Below are 17,252 nucleotides of genomic sequence, written 5' to 3' on the forward strand. Positions count from 1 at the left end.
GGGGTTTTTTTTTGTTTTTTCCCCCCCCCCCCCCCCCCCTTTTTGGCAGGTATATGGGAGTGAGGATATTGAAGGAGAGACTTGAAGGCCAATAAAAGTTTTATTGTTTTTCTATATTTTTAAGGTGGTACAGCATCGTCATGAAGTAAATTATCAAGATGTTGGCTGTAAAGCAATTTCTTAAATTATAGTCTATTTTTGGACTAATTACAGTGTTCATTTTTATTAGGTTTTATGTGTCAATTTCTTTTTAACATTAAAGTCTTATATTAATATTAAAAACCATCGTTGAAGAATAAATATAAATTAGTAAATAAAGTTAACTACCGTTGAACATTTTAAATGAAATGATTTTGTGATAGTATTTATATATAATAATTAAAACAATTGCCATCACAGTTGTTGAGATGGCCGAGTTGGTCTAAGGCGCCAGATTAAGGTTCTGGTCCGAAAGGGCGTGGGTTCAAATCCCACTCTCAACAATTTCTCCTATTTAATGTCCCTTCTGCTTTACTTTTGTTATCAACTCTGGTCTGTTGGGCCGTGCTTAAAAAAGTTTTACTCATAATTAAACGAGTCTTAAATTAACTTTTTTCGCATATTCTAGAATTAAAGTAATCTAAACACCTCAATCGATTCACCATATAGTTGAAACACCCAAACATTTAAAGAGAAACATTGGGTAGAAATTTTTTTTATCGCGCTATGAAAATTTACGAGAAACACGACTACTTACAAACTTATACACATTTATATATGAATGTATCTACTTATATGTGCCATCTAAAACTATACACTATAGTCTAAAACGATTCGATTGAGAGGTTCATTTATACTTAAAGAAGATCGACGGAATTTAATTCACGTTGTTATACAGAGACAAAAGGTAGAGTAACGTAAAATTCGAGACCATACAATGCATTCCGACCAAATTACCACTTATCTAAACGTTAGTAAACTAAACTTTGAATTCGAAGTTATCGAGCATTTACATGAAGAAAAATTGCACTACTAGTCCTCAATCTATCGATGCAATTGCAATAGCATCCCAGACCTTTTTTTAGTACCCAAACTATAGCAGAATTTCTCTATCTCTTGCGCTTGGACTTTAAAGAAGAGGCAGACTGTGAATTGCTGTTGTGCCAATTCCTCTTCCTTTGGTTTATGAACCAATTGTTTATTTGTTTGAGCTGCAACCCTGTTTGCTCTACAAGCTTTGCCTTGTCATCTTCCTGTAATTTCATAAAATTGAGTGCCTTTTTAAAGAAATACGACGATACGAGGCATCATAGAGAATGCCCGATTTAACTTAAAAAGAAGAAAAAGTTAACTATTTTAAAAATGGCTTTTACTTTGCTGTCTAAATAAGCATTCTACTTATAAGTAAATGTTCTAACGTTTTGCAAAGCTTAACTTTTTTAAGTTGGTCAAACTTTTTTTTATCAACACATTTTATAGGATCCATAACTTATAGCACCCTCTTATTATTCACATATTTTGTAGGATCCACAATTTATAAGTTATAAGCACTTGAAATAGAGTTTTTTAAAATACATGCCTAGACTCAACGATTAGAGACATCAAAGTGGACGGCCCATTCTCGACATGGCCCAAAGCCTTGTAGAGTCGGCCCATAACAGTTTCCGATCCGAATTAGACCACTAAAATTTTATGTAGCTCAGACCGGACCACTACAATTATTCGTGTTTTCAAATTCATAAAATAAAGATATTACATAAGATTAGACAACATGAAAATTGATTGGTATACTTTCTTTCCTTAACTTTGCCAAATTTCTACCAATTCGATGTATAAACGAAGTCGATTAAAAAGGGACTTACAGTTGGATATGGCCACTTTGAGTGCTGCTGCCACCAATCCTTGAGCACTGTGGTTGTGTCACCTGGTAATTTTCCTGCCCTTCTTTTCCTTAATATTTCTTCCCTAACATCTTCGATTTTCGACTTAAATCCCTGCAAAGACACATTCGGTAATTGTTTAAGGTTTTTAGACAAAGATATTAGACAATGAATGAAAATTCTTCACTTAGAGGACATGTTAACGTTTAAAATTTTAAAAGAAACTCACTTGTTTAAGTTCAATTTTGAGTTCTTGCCTAACTCTTTCCATTAGAGACCTCTCTGATTCTGTTGGAATCAATGGTCCATAACCGATCAAATCATGTCCATCAGTTCCTGATTGATCTAACGAGAAATCCATTTGCAGCTCATCCTCATCATCTGACATGGTTGCACCGGTTCCTTCACCTACTGTTGTTCCTGTACAGTACTCGACAATATTAAATAACAAAAATAATTATGATTTCTTCACAATAATATCCTATATATCCAACATTAGGCACCAAATATGACATGACATCTGCTACTCTTTTAGTTCATTCTTATCCAAACGTTTTGGTCTTCCCCTAGTTTTATGTGTGACAACGTAAAAATGATCCACCTTCGATATATGACAATCGATTATAACTCTAAAATGTTTCCAAAAAATACACCGTAAACTGGATACCAAATACTTAAAGGCTAATTGAACTAGAATAAAACCGTATCAAAGCAATCGTATATGAAAGTACGTGTAGATGAATTCCTTTAAATGAAAATGCAGTATCAACGACAAATTTTATTGATGCAAAATCCAATATACTGAAAATCATGAAACATATTCTCGACAAACTTCTATTTAGTATAAAAGTCGATGAAAGTCGCCAATATAAGTTTTTCTTTCTATATTTGTTTGTGACATACTTATTCAATGAGCATTCATAGTTAAGTTGTTAGTAACTTACTATTTTACTGGTTTGTCGCCACTTATGGTTCTCTCCTAACTATATGAACTAATCCTTCGGGTGGGTCCCACCTTACCTACCGCTTGTTATAGGGTCACACAAAGCCTCCAAAAGCCCAAAGTTACTTTCTTATCATCCTGCCTGCCATGACAGCCTCAACAGCATGGATTCTGACATGTTGCTGAAGCTCTTCTTTAAATGAACACAATACTAACAAGTACTGTGTCTGTAACATCAATTTCATATTAATTTAACATTAAACAAACGAACTAAAAAACCCATAAAAAAACATTTGAAACATTTTGAAAATTTAATATAATTAGGATTTAAATACCTTCATAGTGAGTTTTTAACTTTTCTTGAAAAAAAGTATCCCATAATTTGAATTGGTTAGCAACTAAAATTTCATCAGTAATCAACTATGATAACTTTAAGCTACTGGCTAAAAGTAACAACTTATTGTCGTTTAGAATATTTATTTCTGCTGACGGTTTATTGCAATAGATTTTTCGTAATTGGAGTCACGATTTTTTTTTCTATAATGATTTTGTTCAATAATATTACAAATATTTTTTAAATAGTATGACATGTCAAGTTAAAATATGATTGTATTATTTTTAAAATTATAAAATTCAATACTAGACGATTATAATATTGTAATTCTAAAATCATATTTTCATAAATATATTCCCAAACGTTTCGTGTCCTTTTTTTTCTTAAAAATATAATCTTGTCTTGTCATGTTTCGTAGTTCCATCTATCCTATGATCCAAACCAAAAAGAATTCCAAAATAATAATAATAATAATAATAATAATAATAATAATAATTTAAAATTATAAAATTCAATACTAGACGATTATAATATTGTAATTCTAAAATCATATTTTCATAAATATATTCCCAAACGTTTCGTGTCCTTTTTTTTCTTAAAAATATAATCTTGTCTTGTCATGTTTCGTAGTTCCATCTATCCTATGATCCAAACCAAAAAGAATTCCAAAATAATAATAATAATAATAATAATAATAATAATAATAATAATAATAATAATAATAGAAAAAGAATCAAGAATTTGAAGGAAAAAACCTACCAAGAAATTGTCAAGTTCTTGCCTTTGATGTATAGATAGAGATTGAGAAATATTATACTGAGCATAAGACCTTAAGAGATTCTGAGACTGTGAGAGTTGAGAATCAATAAGTGGCAACTGATCAATCGGTGTCGCCACCCTTAAACACGCTACATGGGCGGAGAGCAGCTGCTCGTACAGCGGATGGCTGGCGATCTCCGCCTTGAGCTGGTGGTTCTGCTCGCCGACGCCGACGCCGCCACCACCATAACCCAAGATGGTTATGCCTTCTTCTTGCATATTAGTGCCAAAACAAAGTGCTTTAACTATTCACTTTTTAATTTAAACAATATTACAGTAAAATGGGTTCAATTTTTCAGGACCTCTTAAAGATATAATAATTTTTATGTGTATATATGGGATCTGAGATGACCCAACTTTCTGTATATAGGGCGCAGAATTACAGAGATTAACACACAAAGAGAAAAAAGAGGAAGGCTAGCTAGAGAGAGTAACTGATTTGATTTTCTCTCTTTATTTTGATTGCTTCAGAGTACACAGAAGAGGGAGGGAGAAAAGGAGCCATAGAATTTTTGCCAAAAGAGGGGAGAGAGATACATACATATATAGATGTATATGTACGGGCGGACGCAGAGAAATTGAGTTAGGGTACAATCAAACTTTGTACAAATCGAATACTTTTTTTTTTAATTTTTTAATTATTCATATTTGACCTGAAAAAATAGAGATTTACATTTCAAAAATATTTCTTCATTAATATTTTTCTTATTATTTTCATCTATTTGATTTTGAACAATAATTTTATTAATATTTTGCTTATCACGAGAAAATGTATATTTATGTTTTAAAAAATTGTGTATTTGATACAAGCAATCAATTCAAGTAATCGAAAGAAAAAACAAATAATCAATATTCAATACTAATAATCAATCAAATAAACACAATTCGTTATATATAAGTTAAATTTTATATAATCAGTTTAGACATATGCTATATACACAAATAGGATAAGAGAAAATAGAAAATTCAAAATTTTCGTGATTTTGTCTCTGTTTGGTGGGGTTTAAAGTCCGATTTTTAGTAAATTTTGATAAATTTTAGAAGTTAAGGAATCTTGAAAATATGTTATTAAAATTAATTATTAACTTTGATTTAGATTAAAATTTTAATTTTAATTGGTACCAAACGTGACTTTATATATTAAAAAGAAAAAAAAGAGAAAAATCTCAAAAGTTGGGGAGTCAAGTGACCCCCCACGACTCCCGTTGGGTCTGCCCATGTGTGTATGCATAGAAACAATTTACTAAGCACCATTGTTTAGCTTATATATATCGAGTAACGATATATACAAGTAGATGAGTTTATGATGAGTCTCGTGAACTAAATTTTGTTTTGTTAAATTTATGGTAAATATCATAGCTAAGTAGATCCACGGACACACATTTTGAAGATTTTTTTTTTTTTTTGGTTGAATTTATATGGGTTTTAGTTTTTCTAATGTGATTTTTTGTATCGTTAGACTTTTCAAATAAATCGAAATGTGTAACCATAGTTTTGGGTAAGGTTAGGTGACATTTATTATTGGTCTTTCATAAGAAAATTGAACTTCATTTAGTTGTTATAATAAGTGGTGAGTACATATTTGACTTGGACCTTACCTATATATGTTAGAAAGTATTTAATTGTAAATGGGATTATTATAAATTGATGTCTAACAAAGTCATAACATCTTATACAAGTCATGAAGTATGATACTACTCGTTAATAAATGAAGTCATACATCCCTAGAATAACTATGGTGGTTTGGAATCTTTGGATACCTGAAAAAATCGAGGAGCTTCTCCTCATTAGGAAATGGATGGTCTAGGCAGGGGCGGACGCAGACCATTTAAACTGTGGGGTCAAAATTTTTTTTTTCGAACAACGTATCATGAAAAAAAGGAAAAATCGATTGTTTGCTGTTCATGTTCGATATGGACCATGTGATATGAATATAGATTTAGAATTTGAACTTTTTAGGGCAGAAAATTGAATTTTCAGCACAAAAAAAAACAGAAAATTAAGTTTCAGCAAAAAAAAAAAAAAAAAATTCTAGAAAACTGTGGGGTCATTTGACCCCACATGACCCCATGTGGGTCCGCCCCTGGGTCTAGGGAGATATGTTTTAGGAGTCGTGCTACAGTGCTTGCAAGGATGACCGTGGGATTGACACAACACATATGGGAGTTGGGATTATTTTATTAATAGGGGACCCACACCGGAACATGTGAAGGCGCGGTCACCCGTGAGGTCATCCTCATGGGTCATTTGATATTTTCCATGTTTTAGACAACTATCAAGAAATGTGAAATAGGTTTGACCTTTATTGTCAACATATGTTTGGCTCCGAGGACAAATCATGTTCGATCTTCATCTGAGATCGATTACCTTGAATTCTCGATCTATAGATAAGTTTGCTCAATTTTTACTTGAGGTTGAACCACTTTGAAAGATTTATGGCAAGCACCCGGACAATTCAAGAATGAGTGATCCAACTTAGTTCCTTGATTATCGGCTATGGGGATCGAACCATTGGGGCTCCAACTAGGGTTTCATCATGGAGTTGTATCACCACTTAATATGTTTAATTATACTATTATAACAAATACATGATGGTCAATTGATTGAGATGAAGAAATATGATTCTTTAAAAGCACGTATACTTTTGTGGTATGTAAAATTTGTCGTTATTATACTTAATTATTTCAAGCCTATTTCTACTTTTCGAATTATTGTTTAGTTTAAGAAAATTGGTAGATGTTAAGCTGTCAATATAATGCTTCCTTGGCTAAGAATTAGCACTGTGTTTGTTAGTCTATCAATGACTACCTATCGGCCACTTTTTTTATACATCATTGTATACATCATTTGAGTTGACAACGTGCGATTGATAGAAAGTCTGATTTTTTTCTAAGTTGTCAAATCGGAGCTTGACACGCGACAGAATGTACACAAAGGTGTACACTATGATCTACATGAAACATTATTTTTAAAATTAATGAGCATTTTTTAATTTGGTTATGCTTAAATTAAGGACTATGTCCTTGTGTGGGAGTTATCTTTTGAAAATTATTTTTTCGTATTTATTTTCAATCACATGCTTTTAAAAAAAATAATAATAATAATTATTATTATTATTATTATTATTATTATTATTATTATTATTATTTTCACATTTTTTCATATTTTTACTCTACTTTTTAACTACATATTTGATCCAGCTGAAATTCTCACAATGGGTTTTTTCATAAAAACGGAACGACTTGTTAACATCAAGAATTAAAATAAATTTGCAATTGTGTCAAATCATGCGGTTCAGAATACATTTGGAACCAATGATTCCATTGATTTCTGGTTTGGTTTTGTTATCTTTGAAGTTGGACCACGCCCATCCCCATTTGGTTAGGCAAGGAAATAAATCAGAAAGTATGTTCCTATTTGAGCTCCATTATAAATGGAATTTCAGGAAAAAAATATATTTTGTAATAGTAATTTTTTGATGAATGTGTGGTTTAAAAAGAAAGAATCGTTTTGAGTTTATTTTATTAAAAAAATGTGATTGAAAAGAATAGAAAGAAAGATGTATATTTAAATTAATGGAGCTCAAACAAGAAAATATTCAAATATAATCAAACACGAGGTAGATAAAAAAAATAGAACAATGCTAGGTGTACACCAAAGGCTGACAACTCTAATAGCGATTATAAAATATTTGCAGGCTCCGCCCCCCTACTAGAGGGTTGTCCAACTAAGTGTATACCAAGCATTTTTCAAAAAAATTATCATAACATGATAGCAAGGCTCTTCATCAACAACAACCATTCACATGGCAGTAGGGTCATTGTCATATAAAATACAACTAATGAAAACCATTACCCCCTTTTTTTTTTGGGGGGGGGGGGGGGGGGTGAAAATAGCAGTACAAGAAAAAAAAAACAAAGAATAAGAAGAGCAAACATTTTCTTAGTATTGTGGCATTTGTTACGTGGAAATGTTGTTGCTTGTGAACCAAGTAAAAATAATATTTTCAAAGAGATGGTAGGTAGCAACCAGAAGATTGATAAAGTTAAAATAATATCGTTAATTATTTCAAAATCATGATTATCTTTTGCTGATAGTAGGTGAAACTCATTGTAAATGTGACCAAATGTAAATTTTATACACGCACATAATGGTTTTCGTAGTTAGTATCTCGATCATGACAACGGGTCGAAAGACTTCAAATGTAATACTTCGTCATTTCTCATCTCTTTAGCAATAAATCTTGGCATTCATAATAAATGGACGTAAAAATATTAATTTCACTATATTCTTACTCAACCTCGTTCTATTTCTAAGCTCTTCAATTTTCCTAAGTTACGAGAAGACAGAATAGTTAATTTATGTAATGCTAGCTAGTCTCTAAGCACGTGTTTAGCAATTGTATATTTTAACAATTGAGAATTCAAGAAATTTTGATTTTAATTATTGATTTAACTAAACATAGAAAAATTCAAGAATTTTTTTCCCTTAAGTTTGAGCTATTAGAATTTTTTATTGGTAATTTTGATGTAGTGTAGGTCGTTGTCACAGTATTAAGAGTTGATATATTTTTTTAGGCTAAACCAAACCTCTCCTCAAGAAGATAGATGAGACAATTCAAGTAAGATTCAATGTAGATCCAACTTTTGATTCCTACTCGTAGTCCCCCTTGTTTTGCCCTTCCTCTGGGGGGGGGGGGGTGGTTGTGTCACAAGCGCATAATGTCCACTGGAACATCCATCGGGGGCAAAAAAAGGGAAAGTGATGGATGGGGTTTCTCACTTTTGGCATAACAGCCCCCAGTGAGAGGCTTGTACAACAGGCTATTAGCTCAATGGTAGAGCGCATCCCCTGACATCCTTTCATAAAAAGGAAGAAATTAATTGATGTATCCATTGGATCTATCGAAACTGACGGGGCTCGAACACACAGCCTATTCTAGTATATGGAACATGGAATATATGAACTAGATTAAGAAGCATTTGAACTATGATTCATATTTAATATTCGACCTCCGGTACTTCCCTTTTGGGCCAATCGTGGGCAAAGAGGGATTTGAAACCCCGATACCATGATTCGTAGTCATGTGCTCTAATCCTCTGAGCTACATGCCTTACCAGGAGCCGTTGCATTAGATGCTAAAGTGTAGGTGTTTTGTATCCATTGAGCAAAAACGAGTTGTAATTGTATAGCAGTATCTAAAAATATATCTTGAGGACGCCCTAAAGTGTCCCAGATTCAAATTATGTAAAAAGTCTTTCATTCTATTGAAATAAAAAATATGTGGAAATAAATTGCATCCAATGGGATTTTAACCTATACCAAAGGTTTAGAAGATTTCTGTCCTTCGATTTCTTTCGGAAGCAAATGATTAACACGTTCCGTAAACAGCCAGGAGATTCAATTCATCTCATATATCAAACGATACATATATATCTATATATATATATATATATATATATTTATATATATATATATATATATATATATATATATATATATATATATACACACACATATATATTAGTTCAATATTTGTTGGAATTGATACTTTATTCAAATCAAAAAGTTACAATTGGTCAAATCATATGAAAAAAAAAGATTAACTTTATTAAATTCCTTTCCAATGTTAGAGTTCTCAACAACAAAACCCTCTCTATTAGAAATTTCTAAAACATATTGTAGAGTTGATGGTATACCTGCTTGAAAAAATTAGGCTCGAAATTATTAAAAGGATTTCTTATGTCGGAAGAACAAGTTCCTCTTTGACTACCAAGATAACTGGAACCTCCAACCAATAAGAATCCTAATGAACCTAAAAATAGGATAAGGACCGAGCATAAATTACATAGTTTTCGAGACCCCGTTATATCCTCACTCGAACCAAGATACAACTTTTACTTGTTTAAATAACAATTAAGGTGAAGCAGGGTCAGGAACGACAATGACAATCTATTTATGATAAACATATCCATTTTACAAGTTCATTACTACGGATAGTTCCTATAAAGGATCGGACCTCCTTTCTTACCATTAGTAGGCACTTGTTTCAGTTGCTTATCATAAGGAATTTGACCAACTGCTTCAAATACAATATCAGGTCGAAATGGCGTAGTCAATAGACAATAGGTGAATATTCCTGCACTACCCCTTTTAGTACAAAACATCATCACTTTTCATTTTATTTTTTTGTGAAACGTCAACTTTCGTTTTTTACCAATTTCATCATCACTTTCAAATTTCATTGCGAAAAAAGTAATAGGAACTATCAAATCCCTTCCATCCACCCACTGTCAAATGTTCCATTAAGTAAGCGAAGGCTAATTAACACAACACGTTCATACTTTTTTTTTTCGAAAATTTCATCCCAAAGGTTCTTCCATCCATTCACCGTCAAATGCTCTGTTAACTTAACAAGATATACAATTTTTCTTTTAAAAAATCAAGGGTAATATAGTTTTACCCAATTTTTTCACTGACCTTCTTTCCCACCTTTAAAGTTAACTATTCAAAATTAAAAGTAATAGGAAAATAATTTATACAATTATTCCATTAATAAATAAGAAATTACTTAAAGAACACTGTATTTCACCTTCAGAAAAAAATGGCTGATATAATACAGGATTACTCATAACATTTTAAATGGTATATGAAGAGATTGAATATGTGGCTGATAAACTAGAGATGTAAATAAGAGTAAAATAAGAACAATGGCAAATGTGATGCTGTAAATAGCTCATTAGATTTCAACGGTGAATAACATATCACATATGAATGGAGAAGATGAACTAGACCTATTTTTTTCATTTTAGCATGAAATTGAACTTCCCTACCTATTAATATATTTTACGCGTAATAACACCATCTTTTAATATACTTTGCGAAAAACAACCCCACCTTTAAAACTAAGTTACGTAAAATATCCATAACTTTGTAAAATGAAATGTGATGACGTTTTACACAAAAATATTAAAGAGGGAGGATGGATTGGGCTAATTAGCATTTTTGTTGAGTTAACGGAGTATTTAACGGTGAGTAGATTGAAGGAGCATTTTTGTTGAATTAATAGAGTATTTGACCGTGGATGGATGAAATGACATTTTCTACAATAAAAGGTGAAAGTGAGAGTGAAATTGCTAAAAAAAATAAAAGGTATTGACGTTTTTTACAAAAACATTGAGAGGTGAAGACATTTAGTGCTAATTAGCCTATTTTTTAGGTCGAAACAAGAGATAAAAGTGGTCCCAAACTAAATACCAAAAAAAGGAGAAAACTTTAAAAAGAGAAATTTCATAAAAGGTTAGTCAACAAGAATTGCCATTTTCAACATTGCACTTTATATTATTTTGGCATTCACCACCTCGTGGACACCACGAAATCCATATTATTGAAACATCTGGGTAAGTTTACTCATCACCAACTTATTGAAATTATCGAGGAGTTAAGACCTTCAATAGAAACACGTACAAAGATCAAAATAAGCTAAAATTTATACCTTCGGGAGGAGCCGACAAGAAGGCAGCTATCACCCCCTCAAGAGTTATAATTAACGAGATAATCCCCGACTAGGCATATACAGCACAATCTCCAAAAATTTTGGTCCACATCCTTGAGTTTTATCCACTAATGAATTTAGTCACCAATGCTTAACATGGTGCTCATTAGATCATTCCTAATATTCTTTTCCATGGCAAGTGAAAGCAACATAGTCACGAAGTCATAGACAACCACAGAATTATTTCACTGCCAAATGACTAAACTGAGAAACATCAACAAATGGAAAGAAACAGGTCTATATTGTAGAGCCCAAAACTGAAGTTCTATTAATATGTACAGCAAGCTGAATGAAAGTATTACTCAAATGGATATTAGAATTCATTAGAAACCATTGAACATTTACAGAATTATATCGTAATCACATCACATTACACTTGTCCTTCAATGGTTTTGGGTCCTGTTTGGAAGACGAAGATGTATATTTGGTGCTACTCGGAACCTGCAAAAATCATTGAGAACAATTCACGACTGCATTAATTAGTAGTATTCCCATCTCTTGCAGTATAAACATTTACTAGATGTTCAGCAATACTTGCTAAATTTCAAACCACATTTCATTAGACCCATATGTACTACCCATTTATTTACCACTCATTTCTATTTGTTTATGAACACAACTGTTTATAAAAACTTGCCAAATATATGCTTAACAATCATAAGAACAATCTCTTCCTCTCTGTACTAGCTCAACTAAACCTTTACACCATGTTTGGGAAGCAATACTGGAAGAGGCTGGATGGTACAAAGAAAAAGATTTAGCTTCTTTTTCTTATTTAGCCCCTTTTTGGTGGTCATTTATTTTTAAAAAACTTTGTTTTGAATAGTGAATTTTTGGAGAATATGTGGTTAAAATGTAGGGAAAAGTTTTGGGTAATATTTTATTATGTAAATATGTGATTAAAAATGAGTACGTAGAAAAAGGAATTTTGGAAGTATGGGAGACAAACAAGGGCCTTGTAGTGTTCAATTCTGTCCATAAATGTGCTCCAAACATGTGCATTTTTCAATATACCTCGACTTGTCAAACCAAAACAAAAGTTTTAACACAGCACAAACAGATACGAAACCTACCGGGGGACCAGTCATCAGCCTTGAACCACCAGCAATGGCAGGTTGCTGTGCATTATGCTGCGGTTGCTGTTGCTGAGAACTACGCTGTGGTTGCTGTTGCTCAAATTCCTGTTGTTGAAGAGCCATTGCTAATTGCAAATCAGAACTGTCATAAAACAGCATCAAAGTTATTCAAGCAACGTTGCTCATCATATAATGTTGAATATGATTAATAATGGACACCACTGAATGAAATGTTAATTTTAGGGGAAAAATACAAAATATTTCACTGAAAAAAGAAGTCGAAATAAAATTCCTTCCGAAGAGGTTGCTCTAAAGTAATTATTTTAAAAAAGACAATCATATGCTGAGTGAACAAATTTGTAAGCTGAGTTCGAAAAACAAATACTTCCTTTCAGGAAACAGAAAGTAAAAATATTGTTCTGCATGTCGAGTACATGATGAATCTGACTGTCGAAATTTAAAGTAGCTCAAAGATTCATTCCAATCAAAATCATACTAAGGAAAAATTACAATAACAAGTAATATATGAAGACAATGGAATAAATACGAAGAGGAAGAAGAAGAAATAATCATCAGAATGAAATCATGCTGTGTTATCGACTAAATATTAGACAATGATAAATCAATCAGGCTCTAGAGAAATTAGACAATTACTAGAAAGTCAAATTTTCTTGAGAACCGCCATCAATGCTAGGCAAATAGTCCTGCAAAACAAAATTTAGTTACGTTATATTTGGTTTTTTCAAAATACCAACATATTTGGAGTCTTTTAGAACTTAGAAGTTACATACTGCAGTACTTTCAACGGCATTCTGTTCATGCCATGTGCTGTTCGAATGGTCTTCCACTTTGAATTCCTTAAAGTTGCCTGTCATAAACAAGGTGTCCCCATTCACCTAATTATCAAATCAAAATCAACCAGATGAAGTTAGGAATATTTAGGATATCTCTTTCCAAATAGAAAGCACAGTGCTTCCATGCTACAATCTCACCTCATTCAGCTTTTCCCAGACCAGATCAGGCTGAGTTATGTATCCTTGATCAGCAGCTAGGATATATAATTCACCTTCATACTACAAATAAAAATATTAGATGGCGACTAAATAAACTGATGTCAAGAACCATAACAAGCACACTTGACAATGGAATGCTTAATAATATAACTAATAATTTTTTATTTTTTTTATGATTGTGAGTGTTCGGACTAGCTTACATGTACCTCAACTAATCTCATGAGGCCCTGAAATTTACCGTTGGGTACTCACCTTAGTGGCTTTGAGGGGACTCGAACTAGTGATCATTCATTGGAGAGTAAATCCAAGACGTGACCACTAAGCTACCCCTCAGGGTTAATATAACTAATAATTTATAAAAATTACACCAAGAAATTTTTTTCTTTGCAAAAATGAAACTGTAACTACTTGACTTCATCTCTCTTCTAGCCCAAGGTTACTATTCATGGGTTCAGTATCATTGCCATTTGTTGCTAATTAGAGGACCAGCTTCATGTATTGCTTTAGAATAACATCTAAACTAGGTCCTTCTCTTTAAAGTTCCATACCTGTACGTGAAATTCTCCGTTCCTGTGCACAAGTGTGTTGAGATGCAATCTATTACTAAAAAATTGTATTTTAGGTCTTTTCATTCTTCATGACCAAAATTTTAAGTCAATGTGTCTTTATGCAACATGACATATTAAAATGAGAAATTTCTTGATAAAAGAGAGAGGAGGAAATGTAATTACTAATACCTTAAATTAGTGATATTTATTAATCTCGTGAGGTTAATTATTACTTATTACAGGTAGCACACATCAGCCGTTAGTCATACACAAAATTCAGCAACTTATTTAGTTCGTGTAAATATAATTAGCAATAAAAAACATGCCTCATTAACTAACATGCAGCTATCTAGCCCACGCACCAACCTTAAACATTGTATTGAAATGATTATTTCTGAAAAAAACGCATAACTCCCGTTCTTTCACTTTATCCTTTAAGCAAAATAAGCTGCCAAAAATAAATAAATAAATAATCAGAATCTCCTTTTGCTACATACAAAATATTCTCAAGTATATCATGTAGTAAAACCAAAAATAACATACCCATATATGGTCAACTGACTGGCACTGTTCCTCAGGAAGTTTCTTATCAATTCCCCTGAAAAAAATAAGAGAGGGAATCAAGCATTTATGCTTATACTGAAAAAGAAAACCATAAGCACAAAATCCTTCTATCTCCAATATAAATAAATAAATAAAACAGGAAAGACAGTATCATTTCCCAAAATTAATCATCTAGCAAAATTTTTTCCTCCATTTGTAGGCAGCACTTTTACCTTGTTTTGCAGTCATTATATCCTTGCAAGTCTGGTCGCCATCATTAATGCTTCTTTTATCCACGTGTCCTGAAAGAATTACTTCACCTTCATATACAGGCTCTCGATCTTCATAAATTGTAGTTCCTGACTCCAGTATGCTCTCCTCACCTTCATATATGGGTTCACTGCCAATGCCCGACTTGAAGGTTTCAGGGTCATCAGTCTTGCGAATTTGACTGCTTAGTGGATTCAAATCTGCAGGCGAAGTCAACAACTCAGAAGAATCTCTTGTCTCACAACTATTATGATGATTTCTTGACACATCCGCATCAGATGTGGAAGTAACTTCATTATGAACATGCTCATTCCTTGTGGATTTAAATACAACACTATCAATAGCAATTGCAGGATCTTGCTCGGAAGACACAGGTTGAACATGTTCATTCTCAACATGCATCTCAGAACCAGTTTTTTCAACTACATTTTTACAATTTTCTTTGGATTCTTCAGAGGTTGGTAGGACACAGTTGCTCTGCGTTAGAGTATCTTCCTCCGTAACTGTTTCAGGAAATGTTGCATCATTGTTTCGATAGCTCAAAGCATTGCTTTCAACACATTTCAATGTTCCATGCTCAAGAGTATTTACAGTTTGATCAACGACCTCCTCCACTGTTTCTGGACAAACAACCAATTCAGACTTTTTATTGCATGCACTTTCGGTAAAACTCATGAATTCATCATTAGGCACATTATCAGCTGATGATTTAGGCATTGCAGCCTCTGATAATTTCAAGGCTATCAAAAGCTCCACTTCTTCTTCAATGTCCCCCTTTCTTGCTCTTAAGTGAGGGGAATCTGAACAGGCAGAATCATCAAAGGATCGACCTCTTGAGAGAGACGGTGAAGGTACTCCCAAAGCTGCAGTTGTTGCAGCAACAAAATCAACTGAATCATCTACAAGATTCTGCTTATATTCATTCTTCATAGTTTGAGCTTCCAAAGAAACAAGCTCCCCCATGAGAGTATTATATGATTTGGACCCAATAACATCCATGGTTTCATAATCCTGGTAAGCATGCATGAAATGATATGTACATTAAGCAAATGTGTAAGTCAACATGCATTCGGCAGACACGGAAAGATATGTTGAGCACTTATTTGGACTGGTGAGGTGTGAAATTCATACCTGGGGATCAACTATCCATCCATGATAGAGTGGAATGTCCAGTAAATCAAATATTGCACACTCCCGAGTGAACTCAAAATCATCAATTCTGAAAAAATAATAGATATCCTGTCATCAGAATTACAATTAATAAAGATGTTCCCGCTAATTCACAATTATACTGCATGCCATAAAGATTAATCTCATGCATATATAAAAGGCACTATGCAACACGCAAGCCATGTACCTCAGTTGCAATCGCCAACACATTTTTTCTAGCATAAAATTATGATAGTAGAACAAAATAAAATAAAATAAAAGCTAATCTACCTTGTAAATTTTATATTTACATCAATGCCAGTAGTAAGTCTAGGAAGCAAATCAATTGCATCAGCAATATTCTGTTGCTGATTTTCAGCATATCCAGCATCTTTGTCCTGGAAACCAACTAAGCCGGTCAAAAATATGATGAAAATAAGCAAGGAAAACTACAATTCTCAATTGTTAAAATTGAGTTATGAACAAAGAAGCGTAAACAAGATAGTGCAAAATCCAGTTACATTGATGTTACTGTTTGAATCAAATAACCGATCAGCAATAAGTGAAAGCAATTTCTCCTGAGAAACCTCTGCAATATCTGGACTCAAATTCAAGCTGTTCTTCAACAAAAGAACATTACCTATCACCAAATGCAACGAGGAATAAGTAAATCACAAAAATCACTCAAACACAATGAAAAGAACATCTTAGACAACATAAGATCATGAAGTGTCCACAAATTTTTTACACCAAAATATTCGCTATGTGAATTACAAACGTTTGAAACAATTGTCAATTACAGGGCAAGCAATAGTTTAATAATTTAAGAAATAAAAATAATCAACACATAGCTGCTAAACGTAAAATTTTAACCAAGCATCAAAAAGTGATCTCATAGAAGTTATAAACATACGATGATATGTACGAAAAATATCCATGCATAAGTGCAGAGTGCGGAGATAAAATCATTTAATCTCTGCTTATATTTCATTTTCTTACAGAAGATTGATTCCTCATTTTCTTCTACTACCACATACAACATTAATTCTGTTCATACATATACGCATAAAAGAAATATATATATATGTGTGTGTGTGTGTGTGTGTATATATATATATATATATATATATATATATATATATA

At 32.6% G+C, this 17,252-nt stretch overlaps 5 protein-coding genes and 1 non-coding gene across 12 annotated transcripts in view; 2 read left to right on the forward strand and 4 right to left on the reverse strand.

The window, feature by feature from the left end:
• Nucleotides 1–228, forward strand: part of LOC111372963 (protein HOTHEAD-like) — a 4,802-nt gene extending 4,574 nt beyond the window's left edge. The window contains exon 5 of the mRNA XM_022995397.1: nucleotides 50–228. Coding sequence (XP_022851165.1) covers nucleotides 50–95 — 46 coding nt within the window. The 3' untranslated portion in view covers nucleotides 96–228. The remainder of the gene's footprint in view (nucleotides 1–49) is intronic.
• A 173-nt stretch (nucleotides 229–401) lies between these two features.
• On the forward strand, nucleotides 402–482 carry TRNAL-AAG. Its single transcript has one exon. It is a non-coding gene; the product is annotated as a tRNA-Leu (tRNA).
• A 370-nt stretch (nucleotides 483–852) lies between these two features.
• LOC111372964 (homeobox protein knotted-1-like 1) lies at nucleotides 853–4,473 on the reverse strand. 5 transcript variants are annotated; one of them, XM_022995402.1, is made up of 5 exons: nucleotides 3,896–4,473; nucleotides 2,884–3,029; nucleotides 2,089–2,279; nucleotides 1,842–1,973; nucleotides 853–1,232 (listed from the first exon to the last, which is right to left on the reverse strand). In XM_022995402.1, exons 3-5 carry the CDS (start codon nucleotides 2,245–2,247, stop codon nucleotides 1,089–1,091), a joined length of 435 nt encoding a protein of 144 aa, XP_022851170.1. In that variant the 5' UTR covers nucleotides 2,248–2,279; nucleotides 2,884–3,029; nucleotides 3,896–4,473; the 3' UTR covers nucleotides 853–1,088. The 5 variants fall into 5 exon arrangements, with proteins under 5 accessions (XP_022851170.1, XP_022851169.1, XP_022851171.1 ...); XM_022995401.1 differs by having other exon boundaries at nucleotides 2,804–3,029; XM_022995403.1 differs by lacking the exon at nucleotides 2,884–3,029.
• On the reverse strand, nucleotides 2,925–4,174 carry LOC111372974 (homeobox protein HD1-like). The gene is made up of 2 exons (XM_022995417.1): nucleotides 3,896–4,174; nucleotides 2,925–3,029 (listed from the first exon to the last, which is right to left on the reverse strand). The coding sequence occupies exons 1-2, from the start codon at nucleotides 4,172–4,174 to the stop codon at nucleotides 2,925–2,927; spliced, it is 384 nt and encodes a 127-aa protein (XP_022851185.1).
• LOC111372975 (cytochrome f-like) lies at nucleotides 4,217–10,122 on the reverse strand. Its single transcript, XM_022995418.1, has 5 exons — nucleotides 9,987–10,122; nucleotides 9,711–9,770; nucleotides 9,068–9,177; nucleotides 8,738–8,893; nucleotides 4,217–4,315 (listed from the first exon to the last, which is right to left on the reverse strand). Exons 1-5 carry the CDS (start codon nucleotides 10,120–10,122, stop codon nucleotides 4,217–4,219), a joined length of 561 nt encoding a protein of 186 aa, XP_022851186.1.
• A 1,568-nt stretch (nucleotides 10,123–11,690) lies between these two features.
• LOC111372965 (ubiquitin carboxyl-terminal hydrolase MINDY-1) overlaps nucleotides 11,691–17,252 on the reverse strand; it is a 6,490-nt gene continuing 928 nt past the window's right edge. The window contains exons 2-13 of one of the 3 annotated variants that reach the window (XM_022995406.1): nucleotides 16,631–16,749; nucleotides 16,401–16,507; nucleotides 16,092–16,179; nucleotides 15,074–15,971; nucleotides 14,924–14,992; nucleotides 14,691–14,745; nucleotides 14,514–14,595; nucleotides 13,579–13,659; nucleotides 13,378–13,482; nucleotides 13,241–13,290; nucleotides 12,584–12,728; nucleotides 11,691–11,951 (exon numbers count right to left, since the gene is read on the reverse strand). In XM_022995406.1, the coding sequence (XP_022851174.1) occupies nucleotides 11,871–11,951; nucleotides 12,584–12,728; nucleotides 13,241–13,290; nucleotides 13,378–13,482; nucleotides 13,579–13,659; nucleotides 14,514–14,595; nucleotides 14,691–14,745; nucleotides 14,924–14,992; nucleotides 15,074–15,971; nucleotides 16,092–16,179; nucleotides 16,401–16,507; nucleotides 16,631–16,749 (1,880 nt within the window). In that variant the 3' untranslated portion in view covers nucleotides 11,691–11,870. Of the gene's footprint in view, nucleotides 11,952–12,583; nucleotides 12,732–13,240; nucleotides 13,291–13,377; nucleotides 13,483–13,578; nucleotides 13,660–14,513; nucleotides 14,596–14,690; nucleotides 14,746–14,923; nucleotides 15,972–16,091; nucleotides 16,180–16,400; nucleotides 16,508–16,630; nucleotides 16,750–17,252 lie in introns of all 3 variants that reach the window. The other 2 variants (XM_022995405.1, XM_022995404.1) reach the window with 2 other exon arrangements.

Source organism: Olea europaea, unplaced genomic scaffold, assembly GCF_002742605.1.
Source record: "Olea europaea var. sylvestris unplaced genomic scaffold, O_europaea_v1 scaffold1057, whole genome shotgun sequence".
Taxonomy (NCBI): Eukaryota; Viridiplantae; Streptophyta; class Magnoliopsida; order Lamiales; family Oleaceae; genus Olea; species Olea europaea.